This window comes from Perognathus longimembris, chromosome 1 (assembly GCF_023159225.1).
Source record: "Perognathus longimembris pacificus isolate PPM17 chromosome 1, ASM2315922v1, whole genome shotgun sequence".
NCBI classification, from domain to species: domain Eukaryota; kingdom Metazoa; phylum Chordata; class Mammalia; order Rodentia; family Heteromyidae; genus Perognathus; species Perognathus longimembris.
In genome coordinates, this window is record NC_063161.1 from 89,189,935 (window position 1) to 89,209,299 (window position 19,365).

Sequence of the window (19,365 nt, forward strand, 5' to 3'; positions counted from 1 at the left end):
GTAAACTACTATAGTCAAAGATTTTGGGTCTAGTGATTAATCGAGTGGAGTCTATACCTATTTTTAATGTAAAAATGCTCTAAAGAGAAAAAAGCAAAAACCCAAATCACTTCAAAGCATAATTATTATCAAAAATGATTCACCTCAGAAATTCTTTCCTACAATCACCCAACAGTCAACTCCTTCCATAAAACCAGTATTTCCTACATCTATTACCCACAAAGGGCTGTCTGAAAAAAAAAAAAATCTGTTACGGTCTAGGTACAGAATACAGGCTAAAACTGGGGTATGTTGAAAAGAATCCTGGAGAATCTGGGCAGAGAGCAAAGATGTGGCAAGAGGGATTTAAAGGTCAAGATATGAAGGTGAAAGAAGCATCAACACATTCCCTAGGCACTACAGACTGCCACATAACTGACACAAATTTTCCTCCAATGTCTCTTTTCCTACTCATGGTCCCATGAATCTGTCACTTTGTAGTGAACAATGCTCAGGGCCTTTCTCTTATGCATTACTGTACCACTCACCCAATGAACTGGTATTAGGTCACATATTAACAGTTCATCCTTTCTAGTATTACTGCTGCCTCCCTAGTTCAGACTTCACCTTCTCAATACTGTCCCTCTTACTCATATTCTTCTCCATTCAGATTCCTGTATCAGATGTTCACTGAATGTTTGCTTTGCTGCTGAGAGTGCATGAAATAGCAAGACAGGTATAGCCATGGCCATTATCTCATTCATCTTCCCTTTTCTGTTCCTTCACAAACTCAAGCACTACACACAGGCTTTCTATAGTGCACCCCAAATCTTGCCAACTATCCGCTCCTCTTATTACTCAACAAAGTTGGAAATGCTAACCACAACCTGACATACTTTCCTGTATCTGTGGCTTCCATTTGGAAGCTTCTTGCTTAATTCTCCCTAAGTAATTCCCCTATCCCAGCTTCCAATAACATTCCTCTACCTCCTCCAGATCAGCATCCTTCAACACCCCAAGAGCAGCAAAGCATTATTTCTAGCTGTTCATGTCACAACAGTGACATGCCTTGTACTGCTCACACTAGTCCAAATGGCAGAAGATGCGATTCTCTGGGGAGGCAAGCCTTTTATCTCATTTAACTCTGTGGCCTTCAAATCACTCTACAAGTATGAAGTTTGTATTTGTTAAATGAAAAAACAAAAGCCATCATCACAGCCTCTGCTTTTCATCTGAGGTGTCTAGCACTACTGCTATCTCTTAACCAAGTAATTCTCCCAATCTAAGAATAAAATAACTTTGTGAAGATTGAGTTGTTATTATTATGGTTGGGATTTATGTTATAATGCTACTCTTTATAAAAAGCCCAGTACTGGGCACTTGGATTTCAGAAGCTAAATATTCTAATTTTACAAAGTTCTGGGATCATCTACCAAAAAAGAAAAAAAGCACAAATGAATAATCTCAAAATGTAAAATCAAATACCTCACAAAAAGTGGGATTTATACATCTAATTTGGGAAGCAGGCTTAATAAGATTTCAATAATGTGCATCCTAAACTAATACAAAACAACCACGAATTCCTGCTTAAATTATAAGAAAATCCTATCAGCTCTGCTTAGATCTGGTTAAAGCAGATCTTTATTATGTAACCTCCGAAGACCAGCCACATCAAGCACATGAAAGGGAGTTCCATTTGACGAAAGGTTTTGTAAATAAATGTACCACCAATGACCCAACCTCCCTTAAACTTAACATCTCTTAAATGCAAAAAGAAAGCTTTCAAGAAAGTAGAACTGTCAAAGCATTAGCTCCACATTCCTGGAACTTATAGAACAGTAAAAGCTTAAGGGAATTTTGGAAATTTTAGCATACAATTTCTCCATTAAGGAAACATTTTTGTCTCCCCCAACTTACCCCAAGAATGTTTAAGCAATGAATAGCTGTATAATTGACACCACGTTTTTACTGGCCACTTTAGGTTAACTTTTTTTTTCTGAGGTTAACCAAGGGTAGACATAGTTAGAAGTAAAAAGCCACATTCTAAAACAGTTCTATGTCCCCAAAAGTCAAAAGCCTTTAAAACATTCATAGCACAGCACAATGGACTTGGAGAGGAAAAAAGAAAGCCCAAGTAAGTAAAATTTGGGTTCAATGATAAGTATCCATCCATGCCTTCAAAAACAAAAGCAAATGCATATTTGAGGTTAGGGTACTTAGAAACTTGGATGCCAATTCACTTAAATTTCATCAGAACTAGACAAAGCTATGTACAATGTACCTTGCCCTAAGCAAAAGCCTAGTGTCAAAATCCCTCAACTAGGGCCAAGGATTCATGGTGATTCTCTAATGGCCCAGTGTATAATATATATCTTTGTACTAGCCAGACTGGCTAGAATTCTCAGCATGGACAAAAGAAGGCTAAGGGTGGGCAACACCCTTAGAATTTGTTACTTATATAAGGACTGACTACTTCTAGTGTCTTTCAGGGGCTTCATATAAAAAAATTTCTGCCAGTACAATTCTTGCAAATGTAAAAGCATTGTGCCCTCCATAAAAGCAGCCTAACAACCATCTGGATATTTTCAGCAGAAATCAATCATCTAGTAAGAAGTTGAAGAGTAAACAGTCTCTTCTCCCTGGAGGGTTTATCACATTCCTTACCTCAAGAAACAAATGATTACAAAAAAGGCTATGTAATAACCCCATTTTGGAATCTGATATGCCTTTGACAGACTCCATTCTACTTATCATCATGGAAAAGGGAGAAGTTGAGCAGACAAATAGGGTTTGAAAAATTCTTTCAAATTGACTAAGTCACATAAGGCTGATTCTTGGCCTATCTGTACTCAAAGAGGTAATAATGACCCAAAACCACAGCTCTCCTGACCTTCTAAAAACACTGTAGAATTAACAATACTTTTCTCTCTCTAGAGCAGAGTTGCTCAACCTTGGCATCGTTAAAATCTTAGATTAGACAACTCTTCACTTGAAGGGCAATATTGCACCTTGTAGGACATCCAGCACACCCAACTAACCCAACTAACCCTGGGGAAAGAAAATGTACAAGCTTGACACTTCTGGTCTAGCTTTAGCACAACAGCTCTTAAATTGAATTACGGTATCTTCCCTGAATCAGTGCAAGCTATGAATTCTGTTCCTTCCCAAAGAGGCCATAAAACTGTGCATATAAGTTCAAGGAGTATGTGGACCCTTTATCCTGGGCAAAAACCTCTGACCATACTCCCTCCAGGCACTCACAAGTTTTTCAGTGGTCTGGACATTCCCATGTGGCTAAACAAAAATGCTGTGCCTGTTTTAGAAATCTCAGTCAGAAGTACAAAAATATCTAGAGATCTGTTATTATTAATATGCCTATTACTTATTTTATGGTGAGGGAGGAGGAGGGACACAATAAGAACCAAACCTCACTTACCATATGAAAATGGTCACTTAAGATGGAGGCACTGACTATGGTTCAGAACTTGAACTCTGAAGTCAAACTGCACAGGCTTGAATCACCAACTCTACAACACTGAACAAGTTTCTTCATTTCCCTCTAACCTTTGTGAGGTACACAAAGAGGATAACCAGATCCATTCCTCCAAGTCACGAATTAACAAATTAATGCACCTGAAGCATTTAGTGTATCACTTGATACCCAGTAGGTGCTGGATAAGTCGAACAATCAGCTAAGATGTATGTGCATATGGAAAAACTGTAACTATATGGACTCATTAATAGGTTCTTTTAACTGAAAAAAAAAACACAAACAAGATGGTTCAAGGTTGTGAAATACTGGCAATATTAGGAATATCATAACTGTCTACAATAGCCTAAGAGTGCTCAAATAAAACAAAAACTCTGTATTTCCTCTTCTACAACAATACCTTGTAACATTACCTTCAACCTTAACTTTTGAAATGGCAAGTCTCCAGTGTCAAGCAAACTTGAGGATGGGTCTTTCACTAATACTGGTCATTTTAAAATCTGATGTAAAGTTTAAACATGACATAGGAATATATCATCATATAATGATCCAATTTCAAAAACACCAATTACGAGTTCAAGGACATGTGACAGAACTGGGTATCCCCAATCTGATTGCCCAAGGACCCCCTTTTGCTCTTCTGAAAACTCAGAAACAAAGAACAGAAGTAGCTGTTGCTCACAATGTGGGATATGGCAGAACATCTAACGAAATTGTAAAAATTAAGTCATTCCTTTAGGTGTTTCATTACTCACACATTCATTTTCTCTACTGTGGTGCAGACATTATTTTAGATGCTGGATGCCCAACAGTGGATAATGCAAATTCTTCCTTTTTAGAGCTTATACTCCGTGAAGCAATCTGTTTTGACTAAGTTCATGATTTATAAGGCCAAGATTAAACATTCTCACATTCTTTTATTTAGCATTAAGTCACTTATTTATGATTATCTCATTACAAATCAAGTTGTAAAGTCCAAACCTTCCTTAAATGAAAGGATTCCTGATGAGACGAAGCAAGAAAGCTCTGTGGATTTTTTATGTCAAGCCTGCTGTTTATAAGCCATAGTTTATAGACATGTATTATTCCCAGTGTCATGGGGTAAAACTTACACATACAATAGACTCCGAAAGGGTAACTAATCCCAGCAACTAATTACACAGCAGGTAATAAAACTACTATATACCACCTTTACATGCATATCTTTGGAAGAAAAATTACATTAACATTGTAATTCATCCCATTTTAAAAGCCATGACATAAACTAAATAAAAGTACAGAAACTGGTCACACAAAGAAGCACTTATCTTACACACATATATTCACACTTAATCATAACTGTTCTAGTTCTGTGTGAAACATCCTTTTAGCTTGTATGTTGGGCCCATGAAAACTGGTGAATTCTAAACAATCTACTAAGTGACTGTAGAATCTTGTCACATGATATTTCTGTCTCATTTTATTTATTTATAGGATAAGGGCGGTTTATAACATGAAGAACATTAAGTATAAAGTAGATGGTAAAATATACCATAAAATATAAAATACAAAGTACTATATAAACATAACATTTCTATTTATACCTCCAATAGGAAATTATGGACTAACAACTGAAAGTTTAAAAGGAGCTTGGACTCAGAAGAGGTAGAGGGTAGATAATAGCTCAGTAGCAGACTACCTTTCCAGCAAGCATGAAGACTTGGGTTCTATCTCCAGCATGATAAAACATGGCTGATCGCCAGTAAATTACTAAAGTTCTCTGTATCTCAGACATTTTACATGCGAAATACAAATAATATCAATGCTGTCATTTTATAAGGTTATTGTGAAAATAAGCAAAATATTCCCTTCACAATAAGCTCTCAAAATTGCTATTACCATTATTAGTCTTTCAGCAACACAATGCCATTCCCACAACTGAAAAAAAAATTTTAAAGCTTGTGTTTTCACTGATTTGAAGGATAGCTAGCTAAACATACAACAGTACAGTCAAGATGACTATCTCCCCAAACTCATTCAAAACCACACACGCACACACACACTTTAGAAAAGTTTTATGTTTTCATCTTTAAGAAAATATACATACAAGGGGCTGGGAATGTGGCTTCGTGGTAGAGTGCTTGTCTAGCATGCATGAAGCCCTGGGGAAAAAAGCCGGAAGTGGTGCTGTGGTGGAAGTGGTGCTGTGGTTCAAGTGGCAAAGTGCTAGCCTTGAGCAAACAGAAGATCAGGGACAGTGCTCAGGCCCTGAGTTCATTCCCCAGGACTGGAAATGTGTGTGTTTGTGTGTGTACATATATGTATGTGTGTGTGTATATACATATATACATACACATCCAGATACATACATATGTGTGTGTGTATATATATACATATATAGATTTCACCCCAAATTCAAATGCTTTCACTACCTCTTCCACATGTCATTTTCCCACAAATTCTAACAGTAACACAGGCCTCAGTATACATGAAGACCCAGCACTGACTGTCTAATCCAACAACCCTTAAAAATACTTTTAAAAATACTAAATCACAGATTCTTGGCAAGCTCTATCTAATGCAAGCATTTTCTTCCACTAAATTATTTTGTAAGTACCAACACCTGTGCTCCACATCAGGTATATAACAATAAAACAGGCAGAAGGTTAGGTACCTATTCTCAAGGAGCTTGCATTCTAGCTGAAGAGGAGTGACAGGCATTAAACAAATATTTATCTAGTGTGTCTGCACAGTATAGAGTTCAGAAATATACAAACAGCCAGTTTTACTAAACATTTGCAAAAAGTGGACCTTGGCTTTATGTTTCAATTTTTTTATCCCAGACTCCTTTTTGGCAGATAGATGGTAGAGAGGAAGAAAGGAGGGGAGCTGTATTTCAAACACAAAGAGATCAGATCTCTAACTACAAATGACACATAACACTCTTGGGCAGCCATTAGAATTCCCATGATCCTCATGTTGGAGAAACCCAAGAAAATCACAGAAACAAGCTTTTCTGATTTTTTTTTCCCCCTGTTTGGAAACAGAATGGTCAGTAGAGACTTAGGGAAGGGAAGTCAAAAAATCTATTGCCACTTCTGCCAGTGACTCTCATGTGACCTCAGGTGCATTTACTGACCTGCCTGAACTCTGGTATCCCCACCCAAGTGCTGATCCTCCCTGACTGTGACACTGGGCTCCTCTTAAGCTCTTAAGCTTCAGTGTTAAAGGAGGCCAGTGGAATGACACTGCTTGGCAAACTGTCGGATACTCCAATGACAGAAGCTATTTAAATAAATACATGGATCCAAGCTTGCTACCTGCTTTACAAGAATATCAAGAAGATTAAGAAGAACATACAAAACACCGTAAGCTCTCTGCAAAGAAAGGGTGTTAGATAGGTATGAGTGCTTCTACTAATTCCTACTATCACTATTCTTTCCACACATACTTCCTTGCACTTCCAAATTCTGTAACTAAAAGAAGTGGAATAGCAGTGATGTCAGGAGAATAGTATATTCTTATAATTTCAACATGTAGGAAGGAGGCAGAGGCCAGAAGGCCACAAGTTAGAGGTTAGCCTGAGGAACAACCTAAGGAGACAGTCTTTAAAAAAAAAAAAAAAAAGTAATTGTAATTGCAATCAAGAGAAATGAGAAATCTGGTAAGAAATCAGAAAGCCAGCAGCCATCTTCCAACCCCAGTCTCTCACATGCCTACATTGCTGCAAGCACAAGACTCCACAGAGATCCAAACATACCAATGCCAACTCGAGTTGGGATGGAGCCTGGTACCAAGCAAGAAGAGAAATTATCCTTTCATTCCATAAAACACGGAAATACATGAAGTACACAAAAGTACAAACCTTGAGGTATCTGTGAGAGCAAAAAAAAAAAAAAAAAAACCCAAAACTCAAAAAGGATGTTAAGATATCTACTCACCAGAGGACACAGTACCCAAAGGGTTTCTTAGAGATTAACCCCAGTCCTTTGATAAACCAGCTAAAAAAATTATTACTATTCCCATTTGTCTCCCTGGTTGGAATTCAGGGAGACAAATACACTAGCTCTCTGAGGATAAGTTTTGGCCTGGTGTTATAGAAATAGCAAGGGCTTGGCATCAGTGCTGGGTCAATTCCAGTGAAAACAGAGAAGGTATATAGATTTGTGGTGATGCCAGCTAAATCCCTCATTACAGACAGAAAGCAACTACCACTGACAGCTGTTACTAAAGCAAACTCAAAACAGCTCTAACTTTCACTTTGACTAAAACTTCTGAGCCCCTTCCCCCCCTTACTCTAATTTCATAAACTGCTTCCAGTATACTTATTTTGAACAAGTCTCAAGCCTTGCAAATTGTCATTATCAGTGTAAATACTTAGTTGCCTATGGCTAAATATGCTGCTGCTTGCTTCCTTCTAGCAGACCAGCTTGGAAAAATAACAATGTAGCCTATACAAGATGACTGGATCTGCAACAATTGCCAGGATGAGGCAGTTTTTGAAAAGGGGGTGTGGGAAGAAATCAAGGAAAGTACCTTCTAGAAATCACAACTCTTTTATTCTCTCTATAGTCATGAAATATGCTGTTACTAACCAGAAGTCACATACCAGACTAAGTAACAGCAAATGCTGTAAGAACTTTCTCATTGAAACAAACAAATAATTTGTAGATGCCCAGTTTAACATTTCATTCCCAACTGCTTTCCTTCATTTATTCTACAAAACAAAACAAAAATAAATAAAATTCTAGGATAGCAAAGAGTGAATGAAAAAAATGTGAAGGAAGATGGTCCATTCCCTCACTTTCACTGAGGCTGAAAACACACCTAGAGACACAGCTTGTCCTTATCTAGTCCATTAGTTCAACTCAGCTCAGAATGATACTACCTAGGTACTTTGCCAGTCAAAATGACAAGTAAAAATAAACAAATGTAACAGACTGGGCTTTTGAGAAGTATCCTTTTGTCTGAATGCTACAAAGAAATTCTTTTTTAACAGTAAAAGCAAAACATCTGCCTTCAGTTAAAAAGTTTGAGTTGTATGTGATTTCCTGCATCTAAGAACCTCTTTCTAAACTACAAAGAGGCCACAAAACATCACATTTTCCCCTCCCAACTTCCCTCTAGAGAAACCCACAAGATGATGATTAACAAACAGCCCCTTGTCTGTAGATGAAGTCTTAGAAGCCACAAGGAAAAGATAAAAGTTAACTAGAACAAGTTTGTAAACAAAGGAGGGATAGGTTGCTTAGGAATGAAATAAATTCCCATTTGATAAGCAAGCAATTCTCCTCACCCACATGTGGAAGAACAAGTGAAAGCTACCCCTACCTTCTTACTGAATGCAGCCTGCATAGATACCCCAGACTGTACTTCCTGGCCCTAGACCTAGGGAGCTACAGGGAATCTCTTACAGTCAAGGGTTTCTGAGTATAAGCTCCAAGTTCAAAACCAAAAGCTGTATCGTTGTTGCCCAAGGCTTCTCCATTCCAGGAACAAGCTGGGGCCTGAATCTCTAACTCATAGCAGACCCATCTCTCGAGAGAGCTATCCCCCAGGTAAATACATCTGAAGCAGGAAGGTATCACCCATTAGCTATATCAACTTGTGCAGATCTGACCCTGTTTAATCACCTTTTGATTGGACATAATACCTTTCTTAGGATCATTGTAAGAATTAAAGGAAAGAATGTTGGCACTATGCCCAGATCTGTGGCAAGCACAAGCCAGATATATAATAAATGTTCATTTCCATTGGAAGAAAACTCTAATGCCACTCAATAATCACTGCTTTTGGCTTAAAAATGTACAGATATTCTCCCACTGTACCTCAAAATCTAACAGGAGAGAAGGGGCAAAGGAGAAACCCATAATATTCAGAAAGCATTCCTTCTAATATCTATTGATAATGTAATGGGTTAAATTTCATTCTATAGATCTTTAGGTGTGACAAGACAATTTTAGGTCCTTTTCAAGGAGCTGCCATCTAACATAACTGCCCCAATGCCAAATCCTCTTGACAGTTTTGGGGGGAAAAAGATTATTTAAAATCTACATATACCTAACTAGGTTGACTAAATAGGAATAAAATTGGCCCCCTATCCTAAAATACCCAAATGAAACAAAAACAAAACACAGAACAAAATGACCTTCAAGAGACTCCATTCTATTAAGATTAATTGTGGAATAGTAACAGGTGATAAGAAATCTTCAATTAGAAAGAGTAGGTTTACAGTTAAAGAATAAAAACACACGAACCACCCCCAATACACATACACACGCTGTAATTGTATTATCTATACAGTTTATAGGCAACATCAAAATGTTGTTGCATATATGTGGCTGTCCAATCCAGTATTATTCACTCAATGCTCGGCTCCTTTACTTAATTCCTTAAAGTTTATTTATAAAGCAAAAAAAAAGTTCTCACAGCAAAATGCCCATTAGTTTATTCGTTACTTTTAGCTACAACACTCCACCTTTGATAACGGTTTCCTTTTTTTATTAGCACAAATTCAATCCACTCATTCATTTCTCAAAAAAAAAGGTCTCCACACAAAAATATATTTTTGCCCATATACTCTCTTCTGTGCACTCTTCTAAACCTAAGCATATACAATATAAGATGTGAAGAAAGGGCTAATGAGCCCCCCACACACACACCAAACATGTTAACTTAAATGAAATCTTGTTTAAACAGAACTTCAAACAAATTGACTTACATTGCGGACATTGTCCCCAAATAAATTTACTTTGTCCCAAAATCAAGAATACTCCAGGCTGGAAAGTCATGCCAGTCATACATTACTTCAAACTCAATAAATCTTTTTTTATTCCTCCAAATCCTAGGCTGTTTTCTACAATAGTTGACAAAAAAAAGCACCAACCTAATTAACAACAGCTTCCTCTGCAATGGTGGCCTTGATTTCACTTATTTACACATTAACTGCAGCCTCCTTTTGGCCAATCCAGTCTATACTCTGTACCATGCCGAGCCTTTTATCTGCCCTGGACAGCATTTTCTCCAGCAGATGAAGTAGATGCCGATTGATTTGCTGTCGAGCATGGTAAATTAATAGCAACAAATTGCTGAGGGCCTGTCTCGCTGCTCCACCATGCTTCGGCAGTTTTGCTTTATTTGCTCCATGATGGGCAGCAGTCGGCCTCTTCAAGTCAATTTCTTCTTAACAACCTGCAATACTTTTCAATGGTGAAAATAGAGCTGTTCCTTGTAAGTCAGAAATCAATATCCTATTGCCCTTAGAAAATGCTAAACAAGCAGTATTGGCAATCCACTTGGTACTAGAGGGTATCAGATATAATGCAAATCCATACTGCTTCCCTCCTTGTAGTTATTACAGTTTGCTAAAAGGTTCCTAATGTCATTTATCATCATTTACCATCGACCAAAGAGGCTATGATTATGATATCCTATCAGTTGGCAAGGCCCTTTCATTTCTATTCAATTAATATTTTAGCAGCACTCAAATGGTTGGGGCCCAAGTCCTGCAATACAATTTCCATGGCTTTGTGTGAAACAGAAGTTTTTGTTGCTTTGATTTAAAAATAAAATACATATATATAAATATTCATCACACACAGATAAATATGCACATAATACATATGTTTGTTTATAAATGTGCAATAATTTTAGTTTCTAAATATTATGGACTTTAAATTTTTCTAATGATTTTTAAAATTCAAATACTAAGCAAAAATTATCTTAGTGGCACAGACATTTTCCGATTACACAATACTAGCTATGAGGAAGTCATGAGTTACTCTCCTGTTCCCCCATCAGAATGTAGTATGTTCACCCGTGTAGTTTCTGTAGGCTGACTTCACATACCCATGGGTTTTAATCTATACCCAATATTCACTTGTTAACAGTGGTAAGCACTGCTGCCAGATTCCACAAGGAAGGATGATTTCCTTAATTATAGCATCTCAGGTGAAGGATTTCAACAAGCAACATGTAGTAGTGGTATCAACTGCTCTGCACACATCATCACCATCTGCCTAGGTCACTAACCTAATTAGAAGCCACACTTTGTTATAAAGAATACTCAGTAAGAAAAGTAACAATTAAATCTGGAACCAACTGCCTTATCTAAAACAAAAACCAAAACCCCACACTGAGGGAAGTCCTTGGGGAATAAAATCCAATGCTCTTTCATTTGTAAAAACTCCACTTTGAAGATACCACAACGAAATATGTCATTTCTAGCCATGTCTTATTTATCATCTTCATTTGCACACTTAAAATGTAAGATGGTGGCAAGCATTAATTTCCATTATAGCCTAGAAAACTTCACCCTAACTTTCCCTAGGTTTCTTTCCCCCAGCCCCATGTGCTCAGCTCTATAAATCCTTCTAAAGATTATCAGTATTTAGTCATATTTTATGCTCCAGTTCTATGTCATGTCACTGAGTTCCCCTTTAAAAAAAAAAAAAACACTGATTCTATCAGACTAATGCTATTTACTCAGTTACCAAAATTTAAATTAATTATGTTCTCAAACATAATTGTTAAAAATTGGCAACATTATGCAGGCTTAATTAAGATTAAATCCAATTTACTAAATGTACTTTAATTGGTACTAATTACATTAGCTTTCATTTCAGAATGACAAATTCCCCATAGGTTTCACTTTATAGTTCCCTATCAGAATCAACACAGGGTGACTGCTGATGAGCATCACACAAAAAGGAAAAGCAGACCACGCACCCTATCTGTCAATGCTTCATACTTTCATCCTTCTATCAGTTTTCTAAGCCAGAGTCTATGACTCCATCACAACCATCATTTTCTGTTCCAATGAAAAATTTCTTTAAAAATAAACACTTGTGGCTGGCTAAAGCCAAAGAGAACAAGAACGATAACCAAAAAAATACACAAAGGTTTCAAATATCAGGGCCACCAATTACTAGGGTACTTCCAAGGACTCCTGGGACTCCTATTCTTGAACCCTTCGAGACACAAATCTAATAAGTGAATAAGCCTAACCCGATCTTGAGAAGTAGGCCCAATTATGCCGCAGGGCAACTTCCCTGCATTATTGCTGCTTTCCATTACAAGGGTACCCAGCGAGTACATCTGGAAGAGAGGCTAAGAGGAACTAAGGCTGTCTGCCTAGGAAAACAAATAAAGACAGATATGCCTCTGTGCTTAAGGGGGAGAGAAAAAAAAGAAAATATAATAAGTAGGTGGTTTGCAGGGCTATCTGTATTTCATAATGTGATAAACTGCCCTCAGGATTTTTGATATGATTGAATTTAAAAGCAAGAGGCGGGGAAAAGGGAAAATGTACTCTTCCCAATTTTAAATAGATGGTGTTCAAGGCCAACTGGACAAGAAGATGACAGAATTATAAAGGTATAAAATGTGTAAAAGCAAGGGATCTCACATACCACCCAGCACCGAAATAAAAGGGAAAACATACAGCCAAATGCAATAAGCTATGTGCTTTTCCAAAGGTATGTTATAAGATCTGGAAACTAAATGGTAAATAAAATAAATAAAATACAGAAAGAAGATAAAAAGGCATTTTTAACCATCAAGACCAATAACATCGTTAAAAGGTACTAGGCATTAATCATGGGTTAGGGAGAAAAACCAAAGTATAAAATCCAACCTAAAGTGATATGTAACAACGGTTATTCACAGCAACATCTCTCACATAATTTTTATTCCCTATGAGGAACAGCTAAGCAAAATCCATCCATGAAATTGAATAGATTTTGCTTAAGTAGGAAAGATACATTACTATTCTAAACAGAACTGCCAAAGATACCAAAACAAGTATTTAACAGGTGGCATTCCAAACTCTATAATACATAGAGATATGGTTATGTATTAGAACATAGTATGTATTAGGCTGTGTGTGTGTGTGTGTGTGTGTGTGTGTGTGTGTGTGTGTGTGTGTATCAGGCTAATATCGGCAAATTTAAATAATGTACAAGGTAGCATCTGAAATAAAAAGTCCTCGGTATAAGTAAGGTCATATTTGTTTTTCCCAACTTTGTTTTCAAATACTATGTGAGTGCCTTTATTGTGTAACAGCCGTCTTCTAGTGATCTACTATGTAGGTGTATTCTGAGTATGTGGTGAATAACTATATTCAAAAAGAAACCCATAAGTAGTAAAAGCCTAATAATACACAGTCATTTCATATATTCTAAACTTAGAAGATAATGACATTGCTCCTCGAACACAAATAATAAGACATGAAAAGCATTATGTTTGCCCTTGTCTTTTTCTCAGCAGGCAATACATATGTGCACCTATTCTAATGATTGCTGAGCCTGAAACATTTCACTGGCAGATCACTTAAAAAATAAACACTGCCTACAGATATTATTGTCAAGCAATATTTTAAACACATATACATATATTCACAAATATATATATGCTCTTTCTTTCCTGTTTATGAAAATTAAGCCAAATGATGTCATTTAGTCTCCTGGAAACAAAAAAGATGCATGTTTGAGTCAGACCTCATAATGCTTTCCAACTAATCACTATCTTTCCTTTTGTTTTTGCTAAACTAATTGCTAGATTTCAAGACTCATTGCTGAACCTTATCACTTCTTCCTACCAGGCTCAATTATACTGCACAAATTTTGGAGTAATGGTTGTAACTCCTGGTAAGACCCAACTAAGTAGCCTTGAGGGACCAGTACAAGGATTTTACATCAATTTCTTTTGTAGCTCCACAGATTTCATTTTGATCCTCCCAGCTCACCCTCTATCCATTCTTTCACACTGAGCCAAGGAAGACTCCATGCAATTTACAGTTTTACTTATTAATATTTTCCAAGAAGTCCTCTTTCATAAGACAAGTTTGCCATGCCCAAAGTACATAAAGCAATGCTTCAAAAGAAAAACTGTATTTTGAAATTTAGCTATAGTTTCTAAAAGTATGCCAAGTTAATTACACATTCTCATTTTTTAGTAACACTTCAAATGATTAAAATTGGGATAATTTTTATCAGAAGATCAGGAACCACACATGGAAAAATAGCTTTACCTCTAATACCTAGTCTTTTAGAACACAGAAAGCCACAATAATTTTCAGAAGAAAAGTGGAAATATATAATGTTATGAAAGTACAAGAGTATTGCTGCTATTTCAAATGATTATCAAAAATAATAACTTACCTGCTTGTGCATTTCTATATTCAACCCATAGGACATTTCATAATACTATTTTAAAAAAAAGAAAAAAAAACAATTAAATTCATGCCTTTCAAATAATCTTCCCTACTTTGTTCCGAATATATCAAGTGTGTTTAGAAGAAAACAAGAAACATAAAAGCCTCACCTCAAACAAATTACCCATAAGAGCTACACCAATCAAAAAGGATATCCAGTCACTATCTTTAGTAAACCAGAAGCCACCTTAAGACAGACTAAGAGAAACTCACAAAACTAAGAAAAATTATGTTCAAACATAGCTTTCTTAACATCTCCAAATGTCATCACAAGCAGATGAATCAAATAAGTCTAATGAAAATTCAGTGCCATATGACTCTTAATCTCTAGGCACAATGGAAATATACCTCATACAAACACCAATTCTTTGAAAGAATGGTTGGGGAAGATAATTTCACTTCAGAGTTCAGTATCTCATTTTTTAGTGTGCTACTCATATTCACACATTAAAGCAAGAGTTTAATAGGAAATGGATAAATAAGTTACTCTGGTGTGTTTTTTGAACATAATATGGGCTTCATATCATGAAAATATGCTGCATAATACTTCTGCAAATGTAGATCACATTTTTTTGAACATGCAACTGGCATTACAAAAATTCTGGCAGAACAAATCAACACTCTACAAAAACCAATCTAACACTATGGAAATTGAAAACACACATAAAAATATAAACATAGTAGTAACATCAAGAATGGGAAAAAATTGAAAAGGAGTCTTGTGTTTTTCCTGATCCATTCTTCTTTAAAAGAAATAAGACACATTAAAAATCTTACGGAGTATATAGAAAAACTGCCTGCTTAAAATTGGAGCAAGAGCAATAAAACAACAAAGAAAACCACTAACAATAACATTTTGCTTGTGACTAAACAAAACATAAATGAGGTTTTGTTTTCATTTTTTTGCAATCTGGTAAAAACAAAGCATAGAAAATTATACCCTACGTAGCTGAACTTTTTGAAAATTCCAATCAAAGCTGGTTGTCAAAGGCAAGTTATAATATCCTAGAATTACAGGTTGCTAATGAACACATTCCCACAAGCTCAGCTGAAGTGGCAGGGCCACTATGATGTTTCTTGCAGCCGCCAGCAATCTGAACATGCTTGCTTTTTTGGTATCCCAAACTAATAGGCACCTTGAATCTATGACAGTTTTCTTACCATGACATAATGCCTCTGCATCTCGGTCTTCTCACTGGCGAGTTTCTCACATTCCAGTTTCAGACTGTTCAAGACATGGAATCATCTAAGTACAGTGCAGAACTTAACTTACACATCCTTCAAATCTGAACACACATTCCCTCCTCTAAATCATCACCTACAAACAGCAAATCAACAATCTTAAATACCACCTCATTAATAAAAGGGAGGTGAAAGTGAGCTGGAACTGGTAGAACCAGCCAGGACTTGCCCCTTCAATAAGGATCAAATGTGGGCTTTTTTGTGTGTATGTGTGTGGTGTTGTTTGTTTTGTTTTGTATGTTTTAAAGAAAAAAACCCTTTGGTCAGCTTAATTCAAGAACTTGAAAGAATTGAATACCCACTCAATTTACTTAATAAAACATCAATAATGACCACACATGCAAGCACAAATAAGTCCTCCAAAATGTCACGAGGGAGTTTTTTCTTTAATGTTCTATGAGATTAATGGAAATATGAATCAAACAGTCTTATGAATGATGTCTTGTTTTTTCCCCTCCAAAGCACACAGACAAGTTGAATACCACCACCCAGGGGCAAAGTGTGGACTGGGTTCAGTAGCTTGTTTTGGTTCATGCATTTATGAAACAAGAATTATACATCGTTAAAAAGCCAGTAAAAGAAAAAAAAAACGTTTCGAAAAGCTCTCTTAAGTCTAATAAGCGCCTCTAGGACGGGAAAACATTTTCTTCAGCATAGAAAGTAATGAAATTGCTCACTGGCTACTTCCAGGGGCTCTCGGCTATTCAGTGGAATGGCAGAAAGAAGTGAAAAGAAATCAAGCACAGAGTAATAAAGAACCAAAGAAGTCAAAAGGCCCCCGAATCTTCCCAACCTTCCATTCTCCTGGCCCCAATAAATCAATATCGAAAGTTTGGTCTCAGCGTTTTCCAAGTCTCCCCAGTTTCGATTGTTCAGCTTCCTTTTTTTTTTTTTTTAATTTACGGGAGAAGAAAGAAATGCTTAATTTCTTTACACCCGCGTAAGAAAAGAGAGGCCTTGACTTGCCCTTTCTGCCCACAGGAAAAGAATGATAATAATACCTTTGTGGTGACCAATTTTTTTTAAGGTGGGGGTGGTGTTTGCATATGGGGGGCGGGGGGGAGGCAGACGACAAGAGCTAAGCAAACAGGAGGATCAGCTAAAGTCAATATCGTTACCTGTGGTATTGAGCCTGTAAAAACTGAAACTCTTCCTTAATCCGATCACAGGATTCGGAAATTGTAAATTTAAAGGGTTGAGCAGGCTGGTGCGGTGCCTAAAGAACAACAATAAAATATTTAATTAGCCCACATCACAGGGGAGGCAGGGATGGAGAAAACACACCACGCGGCGCTAGCGGGGTGGGAAGGGGGGGGAGGTGGGGAGGGGGTTGCGGGGATCATCACGCAGACAGCCCGGGAGCGATGTGAAAACTCTCCTTCCGCCCCCTCCTCGGCGTCCCACCGCCCGGCCGCGGCTGCCGGCGGGGTGGCCCTCCCCCCACCGGGTCCCCCAGCGAGTTTGAGCCCTCGCTTCCCTCCCGGACCCACCGCGGACGCCCCGGGGTCGCGCACCGCGCCCACTCCCTCCCCACCCGGAATCGGAACTGGCCCGTCGGGGGGACCCGCGCCATGGCGTCGGGCCGCGGTCAGGCCGGGGAGGGGGCGCAGCTGCCCCCGCTCCCCTCTCCTCCGCGGACACGCCGGCCGCCTCGATGGTTCGCTGGCGTCCGCTCTCTCGCTCGCTCTCCGGCTGGCTGGTTGGCTCGCTCGTTCGCTCCACGGCCCCGGGAACCCGCGGCGCGAGGGGCCGGCGCCCCGCACTCCCGAGCCGTAGCCGGCCGAGCAGCGCCGCCGCCGCCGAGGGCGCCCTCCCCGCCCCGGCGCGGAGTCGCGCCTCCTCCATCGCCCGCCACCCCCGCCCCCCGGGGAGCCGCGGCGCGGGGACGACGAACGGCTCCGCGCGGCTTCCAGGGGCGTCAAAGACAACAATAAGAAAATGGCTACAACTCAATTGCTTCCCCCGCAACACTCCCCCCCCGCATCCCCGCCACCCCGCCGCGGAGACGGCCGCCGCGCCCGGAGTGGAGAGGGGGTGGCGGCCGGCGGTGGCGCCCCGAGATCCGGCCGCTCCCCACGCCCCTCCGGCCACAGGACTCAACTCAGCGCGCAAGGCTGTGGGGGGGGGGACAAGGCTGGGGACCCCACGCCCCGTGAGCCCGCTCCCGCCCTCCGCACTCACCGGGTGTCGGGTCTGCGGGTACATCTTGCTCAGGTCGCGAATCATCCAAACCGATTTAGTTGGCTGCGCTGGGCAGAAGCGCGCGGCTCATTGGCTTTAATGGCCCCGAGAAGGAGGAGGCGGCGGCGGCCGCCGTGGCAGAAGCAGCTGGCCGGGTCCGAGAGGCACGGGCGGTCCCGGTCCCCGCCGGGTCTCGCGTGACGCGGGTGGCAGGAACGCGCGTCGGCTGGATGCCGGCCGCCGGGGCCGCTCTGCATTCCCCGCGGGCGTCACTGGCCCGCCGTGGGCATTGTCCGGCGCGCGTCTCCCGCGGCCACGCTCCGACGTCCGCTCCGCCGAGGCGCGACTGACAAACCCGGAGCCGCGGCCGGACCGGTCCGGGCCGCGCCGCTCACTCGACCCGGAAAAAAAGTGCGAGCTCCGCGCCCACCGCCCGCCGGCAGCGCCGCCCGCTCAGGGGCTCGCTCGCTCCGTGTCCCACTCCAAACTTTTTTTTAATTTGTCTTTTAATTGGCTGTTATTCCTCCGAATGAATGATCTCTCTTCTTCCCTAAAAGCAAACACAAACTCCTTTGGTTCGGAAGAGGTCTCGGCGGTGCTTTTTGGTTTCTCTGGAGGTTTTTTTTTTTTTCACTTCACAGCAACGATCTTTTAAAAGGCACCTTTTAGCTTCTTTTTACCACATCTCATTTCCTTATTTTTCTTCCTTCCTGTTTTCTTGTCTTTAAAAAAAAAAACCAAATTGAAGGGGATTATAAAAATAAAAGAGTGAAACGCTTGCGGCTTTTTTAAAAAAAAATTCTCCTTTCAAACTCTGCGAACACCAGCTCAAAATAATATACAAGTGTGTAAGAGGGGGAAGAAAGCAGCCAACAGCCCAAACACCCGCTCAGAACAGCTCTAACAACACGCTCTGTGTAGGTGACTTCTTTGACCAAATTTAGCAGCAGCTAATCATTAACATTCTGATACATATTCACAACCGTCCTTCGAGGTGACCGCGATGCATCTCGGGAGATGTAGTTCACCTTGAACCACCGTAGCATAGGATACCGCCAGATTGACTACAATCACCATCCGGCTATGCGACCCCTCTGGGGCGCTCTCAAGGCGCCCCGCCCTCCCCTTGCGCGGTCGGCGTCTCCAGCAACCAATCAGAGATGGCTGAACATTAATCGCCGTTCTGTGTTACTGCCCATCATTTCACCGCTGACAAATGGCAAGCTAAGAGGGCGTAGCTATCCAGTCTGGAACCCACGTGGGGGCCGGGCGTCGCGGGCGG

General features: G+C 39.9%; 1 protein-coding gene across 6 annotated transcripts in view; it reads right to left on the reverse strand.

The window, feature by feature from the left end:
- Tle4 (TLE family member 4, transcriptional corepressor) overlaps positions 1-18,977 on the reverse strand; it is a 150,083-nt gene extending 131,106 nt beyond the window's left edge. For 3 of the 6 annotated variants that reach the window (XM_048331938.1, XM_048331913.1, XM_048331904.1), the window contains exons 1-4: positions 18,084-18,977; positions 17,021-17,118; positions 15,822-15,885; positions 14,608-14,652 (exon numbers count right to left, since the gene is read on the reverse strand). In XM_048331938.1, coding sequence (XP_048187895.1) covers positions 14,608-14,652; positions 15,822-15,885; positions 17,021-17,118; positions 18,084-18,128 — 252 coding nt within the window. In that variant the 5' untranslated portion in view covers positions 18,129-18,977. Of the gene's footprint in view, positions 1-14,607; positions 14,653-15,821; positions 15,886-17,020; positions 17,119-17,436; positions 17,654-18,083 lie in introns of those variants that run through there. The other 3 variants (XM_048331948.1, XM_048331929.1, XM_048331922.1) reach the window with 1 other exon arrangement.
- Between the last annotated feature and the right edge of the window lie 388 nt (positions 18,978-19,365).